At 39.0% G+C, this 23,061-nt stretch overlaps 3 protein-coding genes across 10 annotated transcripts in view; 2 read left to right on the forward strand and 1 right to left on the reverse strand.

Moving 5' to 3' along the window:
* The window catches only part of LOC122828793 (membrane-associated phosphatidylinositol transfer protein 2-like), a 54,373-nt gene extending 39,841 nt beyond the window's left edge, over positions 1-14,532 (reverse strand). For all 6 annotated transcript variants that reach the window (XM_044112702.1, XM_044112701.1, XM_044112699.1 and 3 more), the window contains exon 1: positions 14,402-14,532. The gene's annotated coding sequence lies outside the window, so the exon portion shown is untranslated. The remainder of the gene's footprint in view (positions 1-14,401) is intronic.
* Positions 14,533-14,987: 455 nt separating this feature from the next.
* mtrfr (mitochondrial translation release factor in rescue) lies at positions 14,988-18,224 on the forward strand. 3 transcript variants are annotated; one of them, XM_044112708.1, is made up of 3 exons: positions 14,988-15,102; positions 16,880-17,132; positions 17,992-18,224. In XM_044112708.1, exons 2-3 carry the CDS (start codon positions 16,908-16,910, stop codon positions 18,220-18,222), a joined length of 456 nt encoding a protein of 151 aa, XP_043968643.1. In that variant the 5' UTR covers positions 14,988-15,102; positions 16,880-16,907; the 3' UTR covers positions 18,223-18,224. The 3 variants fall into 3 exon arrangements, with proteins under 3 accessions (XP_043968643.1, XP_043968644.1, XP_043968642.1); XM_044112709.1 differs by lacking the exon at positions 14,988-15,102 and adding an exon at positions 16,729-16,771; XM_044112707.1 differs by lacking the exon at positions 14,988-15,102 and having other exon boundaries at positions 16,762-17,132.
* Positions 18,225-19,150: 926 nt separating this feature from the next.
* kmt5ab (lysine methyltransferase 5Ab) lies at positions 19,151-22,448 on the forward strand. Its single transcript, XM_044112703.1, has 8 exons — positions 19,151-19,306; positions 19,532-19,635; positions 20,598-20,745; positions 21,234-21,426; positions 21,512-21,599; positions 21,702-21,761; positions 21,892-22,082; positions 22,160-22,448. Exons 1-8 carry the CDS (start codon positions 19,297-19,299, stop codon positions 22,368-22,370), a joined length of 1,005 nt encoding a protein of 334 aa, XP_043968638.1. The 5' UTR covers positions 19,151-19,296; the 3' UTR covers positions 22,371-22,448.
* Positions 22,449-23,061: the final 613 nt, after the last annotated feature.

A 23,061-nucleotide genomic window follows, 5' to 3' on the forward strand; every position in this document is an offset into this window, starting at 1 on the left:
TGGCATTACACATGGAAGGAAAGCCACAAAGCTCTTTGTGTTTCAGAGAACTTCCAATTAAAAGTTTAGTGGAAGAAAGAAGTATGTTATGAAAGGTGCTAAAGCAACAGAGATGAGAATAGCTTTGACTGTATGAGACATCTCAGCAGAGTAAAATGAAGTCCATGTCACTCCACATTGATGCAGTAATTCATGTCTAACACACTGACCAAGTGTATATAACTTATAGTACATTTCTGTATTGACAATATTTTATTTTATTTTATTTTTTGCTGTAAATATGAAATTTTCTTCAAATATTACATTTTGGATTTTATTAGTTGCAAGCCATAACCCCCCTAAAATTACCTGAAACCACAGGGGTGAAATGTTTCAAGAATTCATCTCTCTCAAGGTTTTATGGCTAACTGTTCTTGAAAATCAGTATTACACGAGACCATGAGGAAAAGAAAAATACAGAACTATTATCAAATGGCCTACACATCACTAGAAAGACTGCTGACTTGACAGTTGTCCAGCAGAGAGACTGCATAAGGAGAGTGCAACACGACGGGACATTTGTGGCTTAAGACACTGGCTGTTCACAGATTGCTCCATCCAAACAAAGGCTTCGAAGAAAAGAAAAGCGCTGTAGAAAAAGAAATTCGGCCAACAGACATGCTGAATGCAACTATTAACCAGGGGTTCTCTGAAACCTGATTGCCTCTATCTCATGTTGAATTGATTCAGAAATTCATGCAAGAAAAGAGGAAAAAAATACTGGGAATGTGTGCTTTACAGTAGACACACATTTGTTTATTTTTTTACATGTCCATGTGCAATTTTCAAATTTCCTATAAAAAAAACTGCACATTAAGCTTTCATTAAGTCTTAATCATTAAAATTATGTAAGCACTCGGCATAAAAATTAATTTAAAAATGCTTAAAATGTCCCTCTGTGTGTGTGGCGTATCTATGAGTTTTAGTTTTTGAATAAAATTTGTAAAACAAATGAACTTTTCAATAATATTCTACTTCAATGAGATGCACCTTTAAAAGCTGCATGAGAAACTGCAGCTTTTGTATGTTTCTCATGCAGAAACATACAACAGACCAGTTGCAATGTCAGAAGTAGTTTTAGAAAGTACCTGACAAAAAATAATAAGTGGGTAGTTATTTCCTCAACAGACTGAGGAAGATATTTATGGTAAAGATGAGGCGACACAGGCCAGATGAGTGAATCTCAATGAGTCACACCGAAACTCCGAGGGAGTGGAGAATATAACAAGTTTTAGATTGGATAACCCAGCAACCGTCTAATTAAATTCAGCACAAATAAAATCTGGTGCCTTCAAGTAACTAGTGAAAACTTCAATCTGCTTTGAAAATTGGAGTAATTGTTTTTTATCTGTCTCAGCGGCGCTCATCAGCCCAGCATTTCGCACCAATGCTGCCTCCAATAAACACAGTGCTTCGCTCTGACATCCAAAATTAGACAACCTGAGATGCAAATTATGCTTAGATTAATCAGTAATGTGCCCAGGTTAAACGAGGACTCCCTCCCCTCACTCTCGTTCTCAACAAGCACTCAGTCAGCCTAAATGAACTGCGCAGAGAGCACTCTTGCATAACTGCAGCAGATACAGGACAGGAAAGCATTTTGCCCATTCCATTAACTAATTCGTGCTGCCCACAAGCCCACGAGGCTGGAAATCCTTTTGTACTTTTAGGAAATGTCTCTCAGACATCTCCATCAGACAAACTGGTAGCAACAGGATGCTGCTGACTCAAACTGAGGCTTTTCTTGCTAATGTGGACATAATGATGACTACATTCTCACCACTGTCAACAGAAAAAAGCATGACATAATGACTTTGAAGTATAAAAGCAAACAGATCCCATGTGACTGGTGATCTCTTACAAGAATGTTAAGGAGCTCCGACTATAAGACACGTTGTACTGATGAAAGGCTTTTATTTGCATGGCACATTTTTCAGCAACAAATTCAAACAACTTGCCATCTCTGATGTGGCAGAGATACCAACTCGATATCATCACAGCAGTTAAACAAGCTGGAATTAAACAAAGAATAATTAACTTCTAATAAAAGGAGAACCGCTAAATGTTGGATGTTTATGAGCTTTGAGAGAATCCCATTTCCAACATAACCCTAAAAGGTAATAGGTTTGTGTAACAATACAGACACAAAAAGTAACAAGCAGCCGCTGTTAATAGATTTTCTTTAACAAACTCCCAATGGCACAAATATCAGACCCTGTGCTGTCAACGAGGCACTCATAATGGCTCATCCCCACCAGGGCCAGCCCAACGCTGGTGAGGGACTTGAGCAGAATTAGACTTGAGGGCCCTCTTACTTTTAGCATCACCACCATTCATAGCGGTTCAGCACTCATGTGGTACAGAAAAAAAGCATGCAGAGGAACCAAAGTCAAATTTCTTGCTTGTGTGTACAAACAAGCAAGGTGAATAAAAATAAATCCTGATTATTTTTCTGCAGGAGTTTTATGCTGATGCGTCAAAGTATTCCACTGCTAGCCACGCAGTGCAGGACTTTCAAGATGAAAGAAAAAAGGCAGCTCAGTTTCTCACATTAAATAACCCTATTGAGAACTTGTGGGTCTGTCTTAAATGGGAGATTTTCAGTGAAGGAAAACAATCCAGACTTCAGACAGTGTCTGAGAGGCTGTGCTTGGTGCTGCGCATGAAGTTAATCATCAGCAGATCAAGAAACTGACAGATTCCATAAATGGAAACCTTTTAAACCTTTGTAACTATTATACAAGGTTTTGTAAAGAGTTATTGCTGATGTTGCTGAGTCACTGCTACAGTAGAAGCATCTCCTGTAGCAGTCTGTATTACAGGAGTCAAGAAGCCTCTGACTGATGATACTACTTGGTTGTAAGACAGTCTGTTGAAGAGGAAACTCAGGAGTCAGGATTGTCTATTTTATGAAGCATCCAGAGGCTCTGGAAAAGATCCAGTGTCCTTTATCAGCTTGTTGAGCTTTCCAAGTCATTGACTGAGGCTGCTACCCCAACAGATGATGGCATAAGGAAACTGCACTTTCCAAAACAGACTTAGAGAAGATCTGAACCATCTGGTGCTGAACCACACAAAGCTGCTCTACGCAGGCCTTCAGGACTCTGGGCTTGACACCATCTTGTCTTGCCATCTTGTTCTGGCTCAGTCTCTCCAGCTGCCTCTTCTCGTGACTTCTAGAAACTGACGGGTAGGAGGGGAAGTTGAAAGGAGCACCAGCATATCCCAATTGGGCTAAAAACAATGATGATGAAGCAGCAAGATACATGCCAGAGATGGAAGACAACATATTTGAGGTGTGACAGGAAAGTTGTGGGTCAAGTGTGGGTGTGAGAAGTCTGCTTGGCTAGGGCAGAAAAAAAGAGTGCCAAGTTTCTTCCTGAAATGAACCTGCTGAAGAACGTTACATCATTGGCTCTGTCCAAACTTCAGTTTATCTGATCCTAGAAGCCTGTGGTGTCTTCGTTATCACTCTCCACACACATCTTAAATTGCTCTGCTGATGCTTGAACTCCAGCTACTGCCTGCTTTCTTATTCGGCCAGCCTTTCAGGTTACTGGTGACCCAGAGTTGGTCACTGATGAAGCATGTCACTGCTCTGTTGGGGATGGTGTTATCCACATAATGCAGTTGGCAGAGGGCATTCCAGTCCAGAGTCTCAAAACAACCTTGCAAAGCTTCTTTAGCTTCCTATGACCATCTTCTCACAATTATTTTCATTACAACTTGCCTCTGAATGAGGAGTTTATATCATGAGCAAGGAAAATAAAATCTAATTAGCCATGAGGAGGTCTTGCAACACAAGTGTATGTATTCCTGACATTTGCATAAAACAAATCGAACATCATTTTCGCTGGTAGAGCAGCGTAGCCGAGACTGAGGCTTGGTTCAAATCTTCACATAATCCCACAAATGCATTAAGGTCTTGTGTCTGTAGCTAAGCAACAACTGACCTGGTAACAACACAAGCAGAGTTAGCAACAGCAAATTGTGCTAACATAACACTGGTGAACTCTCTTTTTTAATAACATGGACACAAAAACTTCCAATTGAATGTCCAGACTACATGAACAGCATAGCATGCCCTGGATTACACATACGGTGTTGAAAAGTTGATCTGACGGAGGGAAAGGCAGAGAAATGTTGGGATCAGGGATACCATCTGTCAGCCAAGTCTTAGTGAAACATGTAAAACTTCATTCCTGATTCTCTGGTTGGGTCCTTGTCATTGCATTCATTTTGTTTGTTAGAGTTCAAACAAATCTCATTCCAATAGAGGAGATGGTTTGATTCCCTATTTAACTCATTCAGGATTTTCAGTCGTTCGGGTATTATTTCACTTTTTGAAATGTTGAAAAGCTGCTCCTGGCTGTTAAAAGCTCTCTATTTGCTATCGCTGTGCATCAAAGCAAAGAGAAACAGCAGTCTAGTCAGATGAGGTCATCATGTAACATGTAACCAAAACATGTTACACGTTTTTTTGTTTACCTTTCTTTCAAAGTAATAGTTAAAAATCAATCATCAATAGGGGTGTCAATAATTGTGCTCCTGGTCATTTTGTTAAAAACAATTATTTTTTAACTTATTTCTCAAATCAAAGAATGCGTTTTTCTAAAATAATGACAAAAAAAAAAAGTAATACTGCAACAAAGACGTAATTACACTACTACGTGGAAAACTGATTTTACACAATTCTACCAGTGGTGCCAATAAATGTGTCTGGCAAGATATATATATGGTCATAAATCACCGAACTCTCTCTTAAATCTAATTTTAGTTTTTCAACTGAGGGTTACACCCAGTAAAATATGTTAAGAAATTATTTTGCCCGCGGCCATATTGTATTCTGTTTCCTGTTGTTTTATCCTCTCCATCATAGCTTCAATTGGGTTGGGGTTTCCATGGAGACACAGTGGGCTGCCAGGACAAGAAAGTCTGAGTGACAGAGAAAGTAGAGAAGCTGCCAGGGCCCATACTTCTTTCTCCTGTTTCTCCTGTCTCCACTTTCACTTTTGTTGGTTTTCTGTTCCTCTCCCTCACAGCTCACTGCACTGTACTTTGCTCTCTGCCACGAGAAATAATATATTAATACTTTGAATTATTAATACACACATTTAAAACAGATATAATTAGGCAAACAAAAGAACCGACTATATGTATTTGGGTTTTGCAAACTCAACATGTTAATTTCAAAGTACTGCTTTTACTTCTACAACTATAATTTGGTTAATAGCAACGTCTAGCAAACGGCTTGTACATTTATGAACCAGGTCCACTTCATGTTGTTTTGCATTAACTTAGTTTCTTACCAACTAAGCACAAAAGTGGCTACAAGCATCAAAGGTAGATATTGGTTTTTAAAACTTAATTTCAAAACTGCAACATTTTTATGTTCATAAAGTTTCTTTCATACCTATACTACGGAGAAATCATTTGTAGATAAATTTCACCTGAGCGGTGAGTGGCTGAGATGAAAGTGGACCAGAAGACTTTACTAAAAAGTGTGGGCAGATGATCTGAAAAACAAATAAGCAGGCCAAAACATCACAACAGTGTGTTAAAAACTCACATGGTGGGTATTTATTAGACTCATAATTGGAAAAAAGAAAATTATTCCTTACAAGCGCAACGGTTTAGAACTAATCTGCTGGTCAACCAGCTGCAAAAAGCTTTGATTTATAAAAAGGAGGTTTGTCTTTGAACTAAAGACAAAAAGGTTGCAGCTGGTTCACCTTCTACTTTTCCATTATGCAACATCAGGCTCTAAAGCAAACCCAATCACTGAATCATCAGCTCACTGAGCAGCGCTGATCATTCAGAGGACACTTTGAAACTCGGGCAAAAGACAATCAATGATAGCAAAGCTTGTTCTGAAAAGCTGTCTGTTGCCCTTTGCTGGAATACCTTAAACCCCTTTTGTACAGCCTTTCCAAAAAGCAAGCTGCCCACTGCCCAAAGAGTAGAGCTGTCCCTTAAGCTGACCATAAAAGACCTATTTCAAATACGGGCCTGGCTAAATGGCTGAAGCTAACATTTCAATGGGTTCTGAGGTCATGTTTCAAGCTTCGTGGTAATGCTTTGGGATTTTCTCCTCAGTTCTGTATACACTCAAACCCATAAACATTTAGACCTAGAAAAAAATGTTGGCTTACATCTTCCTCCCATAGAAATTCACAGAATAAATAAATTCTCTTCCAGTGGAACACAGAACAACATTTGGATGAAAAGGACATACAGCATTTTACATGCTTAAATACATACACTAACATTTGAATAAAAAAAACCCAGCAAGTTCTACACATTGTGCTGCAGTCAAAACGTTTCTGGCTTGGACATTTGACCTTTCTTCCCAGCAAAAATAGCAGCACTCATTGAAATTAGTTTGTTTCCTGACATAGGCATGGCTTTTAAACATAAATTTTAACCAAGATGAGGTTGAGGCCATTACAGAAGGTTCATATTAGCCTGCTTTACCTCTTCCAAAACCAGTTTTGATGCATGTTTGGGACCACTGTCTTGCTGGAAAACCCAGCTGTGTAGCTGTGAGCTGAAAGGAGGTCAAAAAATTTGGAGGTGACCCTCTTAAATTATTATTCACACCAAAGCAACACTAGAACCTTTAGCAAAACATACATACCCACAGCATGTTGCTCCAACCACGGTGATTTATAGTTGTGGCCAAACAAGTGTTCTCAATCTTCTAGTCAGTCAAATCAAATAGTTCAATGTGGAAATGAGTTTTATGGTCAGATAAAACAAACAGGGGGGCAAATTAATGAATTTGCTAGTATAATAAAATCAAATCTGATTTCTTAAATCAATATGGTGGTCAGGTTACAACTCGCCAGAAGTCATTTAACCTAAATTAGTCAGCTGTATATATTTGTAGGATTGTGTGTATAATTATAGACCAGTCAGTCAGTATAGAAAAACCTGCAGCTATTTATTGCTGGATCAAAAAAAAGGGAAATAAATGATGGGAAGAGAGGAGGGGGAGTCAGGATCTACTCTATTTTTAGACTTAGAGAAATCAGGTGTCTGGCCTGTAAAAAAAAAAAAAAAAAAAAAAAAAGGATAGCGTGGGTAAAACGACATGAAGCTGTGTTGTCGTTTTTATTTTACATGATCCATGACTCAGAGTGCTGCAAGAGCTAAAAGAGAAACACAGGGAGAACAAAACACGAAAGAACAGAATGAAGCGTGTTCCATACTGCAGAAAACAGTGGAAATGAGAACACAGAGGAATAAACAGGCCTCTGATGGTCAGTGACTTTCCACAGCAAATGAGTTGAACAAACAGCATTTCTCACAGCAGACAATGCTCCTTGCAGATTAGATTAGCTTCTATTACATCGACTTTGGCTCTTAAGCAGACCTTCCTGCTTAAGAGAAAAGAAGTTTTCTTGTGGAGTGTGTGTGTGTGTGTGTGTGCGTGTGTGTGTGTGTGTGCGTGTGTGTGTGTGTGTGTGTGTGTGTGTGTGTGTGTCAGACTTCCTCCATTTCGCTTCATCCACAAGCCTGGTGAACATCACCAGCGCATAAATGTCCTCCTTCCCTGACAGCACAAATTCAATTGACTTGATTGCTCTTTTATAAAATGAAACTCCGGTAAGGACCCAGAGAGGGTGGACGGGTGCTATAAAAAGACCCCAGCCCTTCTTAGAGTCCACCCACCCACACCGCCAGAAACGGTGGTGTCCACGAAGAAGGGGGGGGGCGTGGAAGAGAGCCGCACAAAGCGTTTATTTTATTTCCCAGACAACGCTGCGGTAGGACCATTAGCAATGACGTGCTATTCATCAGCAGGCTCATCAGGGATGCGCGGGGACAGGCTGTACCCCTTTGGTCCCTGTCAACAGCTCAGCCCAACCTAGCATCACCTGTTCGAGGTGGGAGGGCGGGCAGTGGGGGGAGAAAGATGAGGTTTTTTGGGACTAAAAAAAACACAACGTTCTGTTTGGCGCCTGGCTGACGCCCAGGTACAAGATGGAGGCACAACTCGGGTTCTGTCGAGATGCCCGACAATCAAAAATACTTACATAAGATCAGACATTGAGATACAGCAAAAATATACCATCATGAACAGTGACAGAGTTCTGTCTGTGCAAAGCTTAAAATCACAGCAGCTCTGTAAACTGTTGAAATGGCCTGTGTGTGCGTGCGTGGGTGTGTGTGTGTGCGTGTGTGTGTAAGTGGGTGTGTGTGTAAGTGTGTGTGTGTGTGTAAGTGGGTGTGTGTGCGCACAAGGCGGTAATCGAATAAACAGGATGTGATGTTCTTCATCTATCAATCATCATTATCCAATTCAGAAGGGGATGTTAGGCTGATCGTCACAAGGTTTCAGCGCAGAGCTGAAGATCCAAACAGCATGATGGGAAATTTAAATGTAAACAATAATTTTAATATCAATACTCGTGACTTTTTAGTCTTTAAACCTGCAGAACAAAACGTAGAAAAACAGTGCTTTGCAAAGTACATGAACATTTTCAAACAAACAATGTATTTTACTGGGATTTAATTAAACAAAAAGTAGTGCACAATTGTGAAGTAGAAGTAAAGGCCGACATGTTAACCTTTTTTGTTTGTTTTTACAAATAAAAATCTGGCTTTCACTTTTATTGAATATTTTAAAGAGCAACTTTTCACTTCAGCCACAGCTGCTTGTCATTTAGACTATTTCTCAGCTGCGCACATCTAGAGACTCAAGTTTTTGCTCCATTCCTCCTTGCAAAGCTGCTCAAACCAAAACATATAAAGTCAAGTTGTTGTTTTTGTTGTTGTTGTTGTTGGTTGTTTTTTTTTTTTTGGAGGGGGGTGGGGCGGGGGGGGGGGGCAAGGGGTTACCATAAAACAATTTTTAATTTTTGCATCTTACAGCTTTACAGGCTCTGGACAGTTTATAAAAAGCAAAAGGTGGCTGACCACAGCTCTCTATTTAGTCAGTATGAGTGCTTTGCTGTTACCAAGTTAACAAGATACCAGCTGAAACCCCTGAAAACCAATGAATAAAGCCCATTGAATATTTCAGAACACTTCCTTGTAGGGAGATGTCTGCACGGATTAACACTTCCCAAAAAGGGGGAAAAAAATACTCTGTAAATTTCCCAAAGTTTTATCTGTCAAACACAACTAACATAATGATAATGTTTAGTGTGAGAAAAAAAATGCAACCCTATGATAGCTTAAATGAATACTCTCAGCATATTTTCATAGATCAAACTATTTTAAGCAATTTTTAAAATTTCAAGTAAAGCAGCCACACTAATCCAGCTAATAAAAAGGACATGAATACAGACCAGAATATCAAAGTAAGCAGTCATTTTAACAGTCGAGCAGCTGCTTCATCTCTGCCTCTATCTGCTGCATCTCGTCTGCTATAGTCTTCGAGATTATAGCTTATCCTGGGTCAGAGGGGAAATAATTACGTTACCTGGTGGGTGAGATGCTTGAAGCATTTCATAGTCTTTTAAAACATACCAAAGTTAAAGCCATGTAGGGAGTAAAGATTTCAATGCTGCAACAAACAGCACATTAAATGTTTTCTGTGGAAACTGTAAAGAGATTTGCAGTTTCCACCTGCTGCTCCTTTGTTCTTCCTGTGCAGCAGATCCGAGCTGATAAACACTGCAGAAAGCCCTCTTTTTGAGCTCAAATATGTAAGCAGCTGCATACGTCACCCAAACTTTTACCGGCAGGAAGTGAGTCTCGACTCGCTTCTCTGACGAGCCATCACTCAAATGCTTCACACTCACTTGTGTTCTGTGTTCTTCTTAGTTACAGAATTACATATTTGTGCTGTTGCGGTGGGTCTGATAAGTTAAAGTGAGGGTTTCTGCAGGAAAACAGATCCGTCACTTGCGCGCTGCTATGAATACTCAAATGAGGACGGGAGACATGCTCTAGAGCTGCAGGCTCCTCTGTCAGGAATTTTCCACTCCGCTGTCACAACACGCAGACGTACAGCATTTATTTACAGTGTTTTCCTCATGACCGGCAACAGCTTGTCAGGCACTCCTGTAACTGTATATACCATTGCTGGAGTGGAGAGCAATTTTAGCCTCTGGAAGGAGATCAGTGCGACTCAGAAGAGCAAACATTAGCAGAGGATCTGCACAATTAGAAATTATAGCTCCCCATTCACCAGGAAGCACACTGTGGAGCATCACGATATCCAGTAACCAGGTTCACAGCAACCTGCGCTCCATCTTTTACTGGCACAGTTCATTTGTCTGATGTTAAAATTAAACATTTACCTCACAGATGTATAAAAAGCTTACTTAAAATATTTTTTTCTCTCTTCTGTTATGGAAAATACAAAATACAAAAGTAAAGCCAGAAATATACATTCAAATCCATGTCCAGAAATCCTTAAAAGACCAAAGGGAAGAAAAAAAAAAAGAACACAATTCAACTCCCACATTAATTTTAAGTAAACCAAACCCAAATTTAGAAATCTTTTAAAGCCAGAAAAACAATATGTGCTGAATTAATGTTTAATATGTGATAAATGACAATCTGCTTTTCTGGACGAATTATTTCAAATTTAACTCTTCAATATTTAATTTGCTTATAAAAACAGCAGAATATAAAACAGTGTGCTGTCAGTTCTGTTTCTTACTTAACATTAAAATATCATAAAAGCATCTTGTTTGAAAAAAGAAAAAAAACTTCTTTTGACCGGAGCTGAAATCTAAAATGAGAACATAGCGCACAGTTCTAATGTGTGTTTATAAAAGCCACGAGGGTTAATGTGAAATCAGTGACCCCTGCATGAGGCTGTCTTTTATTCCCATCTGCACTTATTTTTGAATCAGCAATGCAGCAGGACTTCATAATATTCTGTTGGAATTATAAAAACATTCACCTAACAGCGCTTTGGAAAAGTGTTCATGCCCGTTGAACTTTGCTGTCTTGTTTCGTCCACGAATATTTATGTATTTTTATTGGTATGGGGAACTGGAAGAAAATGAAAAATGATTTTCAAATTTAAAAAAAAAAAAAGTAAAAGTGTTGCAGTTAATTGTATAACTTGAGCCAATAGTTTGTAGAACCACCTTTCTGCTACAATCACCCAACGTATTCTAGGGTATGTCTCAACCAGCTTTCATGTCTGCACTTTGACTAGGCCATTCTAACAAATGAATATTATTTGATCTAAACAGAGTTTATCAATACTGGTGTTGAATGCCCATCATGTTTTGGGTGTTTCTCTTCTGCTATACATCCAGCTTAAATGAATGTTAAACAGGTTTTAGAAGTCTGGTTAACAGCTTTCTAAACCATTTGAGGATGATGTCATAATCCAGTCATTTGAATTAGACCAACTGGGGCAGAGACACGTTAAAAATATGGAGGAATGTGGGCCCTGAAGACAAGAGTTTAGAAACGCTGATCTAAACCAGCTCTATTGTCACTCTGGCTGCTTGCTTAATATTTCGTCCTGCTGGAAGATGAAACTTTATGCTACTCTCAAATCTTCTGCAGCCTCTGAAAGGTTTGAATCCAGAAATTAAGCTGGTTTCACCCCTGAGCAGCTTTGCTGTCCTTCCTGCAGAACAAGAAGGACAGCATACCATGCTGCCCATACAATGATGCTACCACTACCTTGTTTTACAGTGAGGATACTTAGTTCATATTGAGGTGAATGTTAGTATTTCACAGCACAGGGTGTTTTGAATCTAGGTCATGTAGTTTACCAACTACATGACTGCTGAAGTCTAATGATTGTGCTGGGTTTTTAGTGTCTGAAAGCAAAACCTTTTTCAAGTTCCCTTATATAAACTTCTGCAAACCAATTAAATATTTCTACACAACACAAATATTAAGTCAGTAATTGATTGGAAAATAGTGGCCAAACAAGGTAGAAACATTTCCCTAAAGTTTCAAAACAGCCCTGTAGGTGTTTAAATTTGCATCTGTAACAAAGCCTTTTCCAATATGGAACATAGCGAACATTGTGCAAGTTTCTGCCAGGGGGAGGGAAGAACGACCAAACCTCAAAAAACTGGTTAGGTGTACGAAACAGGAATTGTTGCGTATGCAGCAGAGAAACCCCAGCATTATCTTAAACAGTCAAAACGACAGAGTTAAGCTCATGTGCACACAAACAAATTTAAGAATCAGCAAATTCTTTGCTTCTTCTTGAAACAAGCAGCATGATCACAAACTTTTCCCTGAATCTTAAGTTATATTTTTTTTTAAAATGGATCTCATTGCAAGAGTACAAAAGTGCTCAAATGATATGGAGCTCAGAAAAGAGCTGAATGTTTTTTGTTTTTGCTGAATGCTCTTATATAATAAGCAAAAGGAACGAAACCCAAAATATATATAAAAGCTAACAGCGGTACTTATGCTGTATGTACACATCTTAAAAACATCAAGCAGCCTGGACTCATACTTTAACACGTCAAAGCAGAACTCATTTCAGCCGCAAGCAACACTGGCCCATAAAACTGCTTGTTTTGGTGTGTGTGCCCTGAATTTCTGCTTTCAACACATTTTATCTGCATGTTTCATCATGTTCTATTAGGTTCAAGCAACGGTTTCAGTTTCGTAACGTAGCTTTTACATTAAAACCCCACAAACTCACAATTTCCAATGTTAGTGGAAAGACCTGCTGAGGTGTTGAGCGGAAAGCAGAAGGTGAGAGCGGAGCGACAAAAGGTGCAGCCGTTCCTGCCCTCGTGGAACAGCGATCATCTGGACAACAGGCGCCACAGCCTGCGAGTCAGCGCTGCCTCAATGACTCACACAGACCCTGCTGAGTCAAGTGGAGGGACTCTTGATGCAGAGAATTACAGACTCACACTGGAACAAAAACAGGCTTCAGGGACGCAAGAAATTACTGGCATGCAGGTTCTTGGTGTACATAATACGATTAACTGCTATTCCTCTGTTCCTCGAGAGGCTGCAGAGACAGGGATCGAGTTTGTGACTCGTCAAGCATGCTGTTATTTAAAGCGGAGCAGGGTCTTACATAAAGTCTCACACCTATGTGTTACTGTGTAAGCTCTCTGAGAAATGGACACACACGAAAAGGACAGATCATGGCATGAAGCTTGAGGAATACAATTAGTCTGGTACCATGTGCACCGTTCAAATAGCAGCTATGAAAAGAGACAGAGTCGGTTGAAGGCTGTTTGTGGCCTTTCCACCACCATCAATATTCACAGATCTAATAATAGACTCTCTGTATCATCCATCTCGATGTTTATTATACACATAACCATTTTTACTGCAGCTTAGAAAGTAGTACCCTGTAGAAAGGTGCATCACATGTACCGGTAAGCTGCTTTTATGACATTAAGCTGTTCAGGAACAAAATATTAGAAATGCATGGAAAGGGACTGCACAACATCACAATAACATGCCACTTGCTATATTGTTCTTGAATTTTGCAATGATGATATAATTTGGAATAAATAAACAAATGCTTAAATCTACAGTGTTAATATTGGTTTTCTGGTTGCACTGAAAACACAGACATCAAACAGAGAGTAGCAATGCCTTTATAAAATTAGCTAATATTTATTGGACTGTATGTGGCGAAATGTGAAACTGTTTATATGATTGGTTTATTTCAAGGAAAACCTTACATTTTGATGGCCTACTATAGTCCTCCCACTCTCCTTCAGCTTTAACATTTTGATAGAGGCTTGACACACAGTGACAGTCCATCAAACTGGATGAATACATTATTTGCAAGCAGTCTGAATTCTTCCCACCTGAAATTTTACAGCCAACCAAATATTGCATCAGAGTCAGTACAACTGCAACCATTGAAAAGGATCACAATATTGATTCGATGTATTGTGCAGCTTCTAGTTTGATTCAATTTTTTTACTATTTCTATACATGAACTGGCCCAGTTTGTCTTGCAAAGTGCCCCATGACGATAGTTTTAAGTTGGTAAAAAGCAGAATTGAAAACGTAGGGTTTTTTTTGAGTCTATTCAATTGTCATTTCTGCTGGGGTGGAGGGTAAGGCATCTGCTCCCCGGGGGCAGTTTTTCTGAAAAGCCCATATAAAAATTATATGCATGACAAGATCTGCCAATGTCACAGTCGGGGTATCCAAAACACCTCCTCATCTGTTAATGCATTCCTCCCTGTGAGCTGCAACAGGGTTATTGATCACAGGAATGCAGGACAATGCTCTGCATGCAAAGTTAGTCTAAACACGTCTGCTGGAGAGCGAGCACAGCACATGTTGAATGCACGGCTTGTAAGGAAAATAAGATTTATCGAAGGTGGTGTTACATCCCCGAGAAGATGAACTGAAGTAAACCCACCGTCTCTTAGTTACCTAGCAACATGGCAGCAGGGTAAAGGCAAACTGATGGCTGGCAATGCTGAAAACATACCTGAACCTGATGCACCTCTGCCTTCAACACAATCCTCCAGCAGCAACAGTAGCAGCAGCAGCAGCAGTCTGGGATTCAAAGTTCATCAGTCTCTCCTCTGGGTTGGTTTTATGGCCACCACCTTCTTCCAGTAACACAGATATCCCTTCAGCATGAGGCAGCCTCCGATCTCAGAGATGCCATGGCCGAACGGAGCGCAACAAAAGTCAATGACTGATTTCCATTCACTGGCTCGTCGGTCTGTTTGTTTGTTTGTCTGTCCCCTCGGCAGAGGAAGGGATGAGGGTACGACGTTTAAAAATGACACGCGTAGACACATCATCAGCCCCGGGGGTGGGCTACATGAAACCAACCGCAGGTTCTCCCCATGTTTACAAAATCTGGCCACATCATTGCGCGGGACAGCAACACGCTGGATTTCCTTAATCGACAGAAAAGGCCAAAAGCTGTAGAAACGTTAAAATGTCCTTGGAGTATCCGCGCTACGATCCTGTGAGTTGGTGAGTGGACTCGTCCTGCGGTGAGGAAAACGCAGACAGGGGTGTGTTCAGGCCATTAGCTGCTCCTTCCGTCCACAGAACCGGGAAGGGCGACGAGAAGACGAACAAGGAGCTCTCACCATCATAACTTGCCAGTCCTCTCAAGTCTGAACCGCTGTTTAGACTTCAGCCTGCTCAAGCGCGACACGAAATACAACGCAGGTAAGGATAGCATCATTCTTCCGGCAGTCATTTCAAATTAAAAGTCCAGAGTGACGTTGTATTTGTTCAAGACCTTTAGCGCCCTTCAGTTTTGACTAAACTTCAATTTTTGAATTTTATAATTCAAATGCTAACGGACCCTATCTACAGAACACAAGTAAAAACGACAAAAGAAAATTATTTTATTTTATTTTGAAAGGATTACAATGTAATTTTCGGCATTTGCCTTTCTACAACGCATACTTAACAATCTGCAAAGCGGTGAGCGTAGCGCTCCCCCTGGTGGCAATAAAATATTTTGGTCGAAACCAGACCACAAAGTTGACAGATGCACCACTAGACACCTTGGTCACAGCTTACTATAATACATGATTGAGATAATTGCATTTATCTCAATAATGAAATTATTCATAAAGCTCATTCTCTACTGATAGTCCACAAGAAAATTTTCACACTAAAAACTAAATGTATTAATTTCATAAAGATTCAATGAGCACCACTGTGAACATGAGTGTAGCTGTTGGGGCAGCCAGGGATCTAAAAGGGCTCAACAGTCTGATAGAGAAGCTGGTTCAGTTCTGGTTTTGTTCTAGGGCATCTGTGGAACCTCTGAAGATGATGATTCAAATAAGGATTCTTCATAAAATCAAGAAAATTATGGACAACCCAGACCATCCTCTTCATGAGTTTGTCATGGGAAAGCAGAGTATCTTCAGAGTATAGAGGCTTCTTCAGATTCACTGTAGTACAGACCGCTACAGGAGATCTTTCCTGCCAACAGCCATCACTATCTACAATAACTCTTTGAAGACTTTGAATTAATGAGTTACAGCAAAATTAAAATTTCCTTTGGGAATAATAAAGTACTTTTTGAATTGAAAGATTAGATGAAAATGTAAGTTTCCTCTCCACATGTTAGACAGATGTCGTCACAGGTCATCAGTAACAGATTGTCTTTTCCCGATGACCTGTTTCCTGATTTACTAATTTTAGTTACTGTCAGTGAGGAACAGGAAGCATTACATCACAGTCCATTAATGTGTATGTGGAAAAAAAACTGAGCTATTTTTATCCAGGATGTATTTTATGAATAGCAGTGTAAGTTTTTTATTCTTTTACATGTCTCATCTATAATACAATTACATGATGCTACATAAACAGCATAGTTTTTAAATAACATATTACTACAAGCATTATATGGATGTTTACATGTTTAAATTTGTTGTAAAAGACACTGTAGATGTCTTCCACCACAGGCTTGGTGTACCTTTGAGGTACCAAGGACTGCTTTCCTCAGGACATACATGTCAGAGGTTGTTACTTGAATCTGCAGAAACCACTCTCGCAATATAGAGGTCACAGGTCAAAGTCGACCAATGACCACTGGACCACTGACTTTGAATATTTTTATATATAGTTCTACATAAACTACATTTAAAAATCATTGGAGAGAGATTTACTATATATTCGTGCCGTGCCTTATAAATAAACTGAACTCTTTTTTGTGTTTTAATTGATTTTTTTATGTTGCAATTTTGATTTGTTCCACTGTTCAGCATACGGTGGTGCTATTGAGTCAGTAAAACCTTCATTGTCGCCTCGAAGAAAAAAGCAAGCCTGCTGATTGGACGCCTATTAAAATAAACAAAACGGAAGGTTGAGCTTCACGGTGAGGTTTTGAGGCTGCCCCCTCTTCGGTCCGGAAACTGGAAAGTTTTAGTTTTACTGCTGATTGTGTAAATTGCAATGTGATGTCATCCCTTCTCCCGATCACCAGCAGCTTACTGGGAGCATCCAGGCGGCTTATGTGGAGAAGTACTCCTGGTCTCTCTCCGCTGCTCAGACTGACCCCGCCTGCACCCTCATGGGTTGTGGCTTTTGGTAAGAAGGACCTGCCTGATCTCCCAGTCCTGTTGGAGGAAGAGCTGGAAGAACAGTTTGTGAGGGGATCCGGGCCAGGAGGACAAGCTACTAACAAAACCAGCAACTGTGTAGTGCTCAAACACATCCCCACCGGGATTGTAGTGAAGGTAGCTCTCCTATTTGTCCAATTTTTAAAGTTTAGCTGTTGTGCTATTTGGCTGTCAGGGTTTACTTTATCTGTCAATTAAATGCGCACTACTATTTTTGCCTGTAATAAACAGTGGATAATACATTTCTGATTTTTACTGACATTTTAATATACGAGAGTACACATAAAACGTCTCTAAAAATTAGCATTTATTATAATTCCCATTTACAGTAAGCAAATGTACTCTTGCCTCGGATAATAATGCCTAAAACACTTCATATTTATTTAGCACAGTTGATATTACATATAATCTCCTATTAATCCACTTGGATTAAGTTAAATTAATTAATAGAATCAATATATTTTATCTAAGCATTCAAATAGGTCTTGCATCTTAAAATGCCAGACTTGTATTGTGAGGAAGCTCCTTAATATTACTTTAAAAAGGCAGAAAGGTAAGTGTGAGCAGTGATATATGTTTTTATGTTTTCGAGCTGAAGTTACTAGTGCTGATTGGTCAGATTATACTACAACAGGCATGTCTCCAAGTGGATGATTTTTTTAAAAAAAAGGGTAGAGGGAGTCAGGAAAAGAATTGCCATTTTATCAACTGATTGTTTTGGGTTCCTAAAATTCAGAAAAAACCACAAATTCTCTCATAGTCATACAAGAAAAATATGTTGAAAGTTTTAAAGCAATCGGTTATTTTTATCGGTCCGCTCCACTTTTTAATAACAAAAAGTACAACATTATATGTGAAATATCTAGAATATATTGCTGTGAAACATATGTACTTTAATACTTTAATTTGCTGGGAGCTAGAATTAGGAATTGTGTTTTATAACTTCCCTTTCTCTCTTATTCATCCCCTCCTGTAGTGTCATCAGACCAGATCTGTGGATATAAACCGAAAGCGTGCCCGGGATATAATGAGGGAGAAACTTGATGTGGCGTATAAGGGTGAACTCAGTGAGTTGGTGGTGAAGAAGAAAGAATCTGTGTTGAGGAAACAAGAAAAACGGAAGAGAGTGAATGAGAATTTGGAGAGGAAAAGACTGTTTAATGAAGCCTTGGCTGTAGACAATAAACCTGGAGATGACACCGCTTAAAATGTTTGTGTGGACAGTCCATTGTAGGGGTGCACAGATTTATTGACCAGCTGGTTTATCGACCCCAAACTTCTTAATTTTAGGAGATCTGTGATCGGCTGATATTGTAAGTGAAGTCTGTCTTATCCACTGATCTTATTTGCCTCGGCAAATGTCCGAAAATCAACTACTGTCGTCTGTTGCTCTGATGTGAGAGACGGTTGACTGATGGATTAACCCACCAGGTCATTTCTGCATGTCTGCACTTAAAAATAGTCGCCCCACTGTTCCCACGTGAGTGACTTTCTTGCTATATTTAGCTATATCGGCCAGATCAGCCTTTTTAGAGATCAGTACTGCAATCAGCCAGAAAACTCCAATCAGTGCACTCCTAGTCCATTGTAATCTTGAAATAAACAGTTTATTCTTTCTAAAAAATGTATTATAAATCCTGCGTTATTTTTATTCTCTTAGTTACTCATGGTTATTGATCTAATGATTAGATTTTTTTTTTAATCTATCAGTAGTACTACTACACCCATCTTCTTCCACTAGGTGCCAGTAAAAGCCTATTCCCCAAAAATCTTACTAAAAATGTTAAGATTTCAGATTATCAACATTCTGTCACCACAGAATGCAAACATTGGTTTATATTGTGTGATTTTTTTTCTCTCTTTTATGGGAATTGTTTTAATTGTTTACATTTGTGGGCAAGAAAAAAGATAATTATTTTTAGTATTACTACATTTTTTTTGTTTATTTGACTTTTCATTCCTTCTTTATGAAACGATATTTCTTTATATCAGTAACATCCAAAATAGCTTTGTGAATTGTAAAAACATACAGATGTTTATATGTTGTAGAATAGATGTAGTAGAAGTTGCAACCAATGGGGAAGCTGCTATGAAGCACGCGCTCCGCCTCTCTGATTAAATTAGCCAATGGGAATCGCAAAAGGATTTTTAAATCCTCCATACCGACTCTGTAACGCGCTGTGGTTTGACATTTCTTCGACATTTAAGCTAAATTAAACTCACAATAACTCGGCGATACGGAGGACAACATTGTTTTTGGACGATATTCTAGGAACTGAGGATGGCAAAAGGTTAACTATTATTACTTGTACAATGCACTGTGAAATTTTCTAGAAAGCGGATAAGAGGGGTATAAATATTGCCTTGTGTAGGCTATAGCAATTTTTTTACTAAAACGAGAAACCAAATTTAACGCAGTTTTGTAAGAATTTACGGTAAAATTTACGACTGTTGTATATAGTTTTTCGAGAATTAAACTTGAATAGCTATTTTTGGATATCCTTATGTTTATAAAGGGAAGAGAAAAGGAGTAAAAACGGACAAAAAAACAGGTGAGACTGCTGAACAAACAACTTCCTCACAAGCGGAGACAAAAGAAAACAAGCCACAAATTAACAAGGTATGTTTCCTGCATATTATGCTTTATACACCCCTCGTTTGTCAACTTGTATAGCAAGCAAATGAAACTTCAAAAAGCATCTAAAATACTCATGCCTCGTACTGGCATGAACAATATAAAGTTTACGTTTACACAAGGTGTGCATGTAGTCAGCAGGGTTCATGCTCGTAGCACAAAAGTTACTATGGCAACTTTTGTGCAGCTAGCTTGCTCCAGACCAGGTTAACACAAGTTCACTTTGGTTTTCAGTCAAGAGCTGTCCTTATTTTAACATTATGTTTCTGAAGACTGCTGTAGTCCTAAATTGACAGAAAGGTCTTTAATAGATTTAGCATGTTTTGAGAGGATTTGAGAAATGGCATAGAAAGAATCAAAGGTGTTCTAATCATGCAGCATAGGGTATGGAAACCTAATTGCATTTCCAGACCTTGTTTCAAAACAGAAAGTTGTTTTTCCAAACCTGAACAACCAGTTTATTTTCTAATCTGTGGATTAATGTAAGTTCAATGCAAATTTTGGTCTGTCACACAGAGCCCCTTCCTCCCCCGCTGTGAGTTTAGAAATGTGTTTTTGAGGAAGGGTGGTCATAATTAAGATGAAGAGTTGAGTTTCATGGGGACTATTAATTTGTAATGTCTGTTTGCACATACATATAAGGCAGACATGATGTACAGAAATTTTATAAAATGACTTGTAACAAATAGTGTGACATGGATGTTCACATGGGATTCTGTGTCCTTTTTCCATCCATTCAATAGGATGGTATAAATACATCCATTATGTAAATCAGATTGTTTAATTTGGTTGCAGAGGTGTGCTGTGGGGTTTCTGTTTAACCCAGCCAGCTACAAGATTTTTTTAATTCCCTTTCAAATTACAATATTGCATTTCTTTTGCCCTACTGGGTCTTTATGGGTTTTTTTTTTTTTTCTGATTAATGCCAAGAAAATTCACTTTTACAGAAATGTGTTGGTAAAGCACAATCAGTTCTCCAGAGTCTGCGCAGTCCAGATAAACCCAGGTCCCCACTGAGCGACAGCTCCAGCATGCTTATCCTGGAGAGGAATGATTCTGATGCCACTGATCCTGGTCTGCCAAAGCTGAAGCAAGGTGAGTTTCCCAGAGACAAATCAGAAATATTACCACTTTCAAAAAGACAAACATATTTATAACTCTTGACTTTTTTTGCATTCTTTTTCTTTTTTCTTTTTACAACAAAACTGTGCATTCATGTTTTTTCTTCTTTTCTTTTTTTTCCTGTTTATTCTTCAAATGAAAATGTGAAATGTTTGGTGTGTATTTATAATCAGTCCATTAAGGGATATCTGCAAAAGAATTGCGGTCATCTTTGGTTGAAAAGTGTTTTACAAAGTATTTGCTCAGGGTGGCTGTACATACAATTACATGACACCAAAAAACACATTTAACCCAAATATAGTTTTTGTTCCACTTGCATTTGTTCATTACATAAAGTTACAATAAAATACATTAAAGTTTGATTAATGTGATCAAATCCAAGAAACATCAAAAGAACTGTGAATACTTTTACAATGTTCTCTAAAGAAGCTTCTCTGAGCTTTCTTTTCTTCTCACATCAGACACAACCGATAAAGCAAAATCTAAGAGCTGTAGCTCCAAAGAGCAGAAGCCGGACGGGCCGTGTCAAAGTGAGACGAAAAAGCAAATCTCTGGCAAACTAGAGCAAAAAGAGCCCAGCGCAGATGGAAGCCACGCAGTTCCATCAGCCACACCTCGGAGCAAAGCCCACCGCCGCAAGCTTGGAGCAAAAAAGTGAGTCCATCATGTCCACATTACTCGCCAAGATGCCGATGCACTTTCACAGCTGGCTGAACAATCACAATGTCTTTCTCTAAAGGGTGGAGAACAAAACTCTTCAAAACAGAAAAGTCACAGATTATTTTCCCATCAGGAGAAGTAACAGGAAAACTAAAACGGAGATAAAGGTTTGTATGTGGGGGGAAAAAAGATTGCTTTTATTAAGTGATTATGGGAATCTGTCACTTTGAAGTTTGTAGTTTTGAGTAAAACTTTGACCTGATTGTCAGAGTGAAGAACACAGACACATTGATGACCTGTTAAAGAACGGCGTCGAAGAAGGACTGGAGGTAACGTGACCCTTTTATTTCACTAAATACTATATTCAGATGTGTGTTTGGCAGAAACATTATTACGTTCATACAGCGGTTGTAACATTTCGCCAGACCAAATAAATGCCAGAGATTTGAATGTCATCAGGTCAAACACATAGAAGGAAAAGGAAGAGGAGTCTTTGCTCTGAAGAGTTTCAAAAAGGGAGATTTTGTTGTGGAGTACCATGGCAACCTGCTGGACCTGGCTGAGGCCAAAAAGAAAGAGGCCCAGTATTCTGAGGACCCTAAAACAGGCTGTTACATGTATTACTTCCAGTATCAAGCTAAAACATACTGGTAGGTTGAAATAACACCAATATAACTAGAAGACTTACAGCCTATCGAAAAAACAATTTGCTTTCTTTGCTTTACAGCATAGATGCTACCAAAGAAACAGACCGTCTTGGACGGCTGTTGAACCACAGTAAAAGTGGGAACTGCCAGACGAGGCTCCACCCCATCGATGGGACACCTCATCTGATCTTTGTGGCCTCCAGGGACATCAAGGCAGAGGAGGAGCTGCTCTACGACTACGGGGATCGGAGCAAAGAGTCCATCTCTGCACACCCCTGGCTTAAATACTGAAAATTTTATTATGCTGAACACCAGTTGTTCTCAGTCTTTATAAAAGTGAGCTGTACATAAAATGACACTCTGAAAACATTCCTGAAGTGAAGCTGTGAGCTTCAATACTTGAAGTATTTTGTTTTTGGGTTTTTTTTTGCAAAATGTGCTTTTATTTTTTTTGTTTCTTTTTCTAAATGAATTGAATGCTATTTTGGCTACAGTAAAATACAGCCTGAGTTTGATATGAAGAATAAAACAGTTTTCATTCCATCTGTAACCTAATGAATGCTGGTTATAGAGTGAATGACCTAAAGATCATTTATGATGCTCTTCAGAGTGTCATGCATGTTCTCTGCAGTCTTTATTTTCCTCATTACTCTGGTTTCTCATGATGTTTGCTCTTTAGACATTCAGGTTCTGTACAGCTAAGATGAAAATTATTTATACCCCTGGCAGATTTAGCTTCAATGTAATCTTTTGGTTTTAATCAACATGTTGGTGCATCAGGGTGAGGACAAAGAGGCCTTCCAGCCTCAAAGACTTGAAATAAAATACCAGTGGAAACATGAAATAAGCTGCTCAGCAACTGGAAGTTTGATTGCTGTCAAGCTGATAAACTATTTCTGCTGATTATTGGTAAAGTTATACATTTTTATTTTTACATTACATCCTTTCAAATGAAATTGTGAATAACTTTTTTTAGAATAAA

This window comes from Gambusia affinis, linkage group LG03 (assembly GCF_019740435.1).
Source record: "Gambusia affinis linkage group LG03, SWU_Gaff_1.0, whole genome shotgun sequence".
NCBI lineage: Eukaryota > Metazoa > Chordata > Actinopteri > Cyprinodontiformes > Poeciliidae > Gambusia > Gambusia affinis.

Bases quoted from the DNA above. Each gene is read 5' to 3' on its own strand.
- mtrfr (XM_044112707.1), top strand. From the start codon at position 16,854: ATGTCATCCCTTCTCCCGATCACCAGCAGCTTACTGGGAGCATCCAGG. The intron at 17,133-17,991 runs GTAGCTCTCCTA...CCCCTCCTGTAG, and splicing joins CCACCGGGATTGTAGTGAAG to TGTCATCAGACCAGATCTGT.
- kmt5ab (XM_044112703.1), top strand. The intron at 19,636-20,597 runs GTATGTTTCCTG...TCACTTTTACAG, and splicing joins ACAAGCCACAAATTAACAAG to AAATGTGTTGGTAAAGCACA. The intron at 22,083-22,159 runs GTAGGTTGAAAT...TTTGCTTTACAG, and splicing joins TATCAAGCTAAAACATACTG to CATAGATGCTACCAAAGAAA.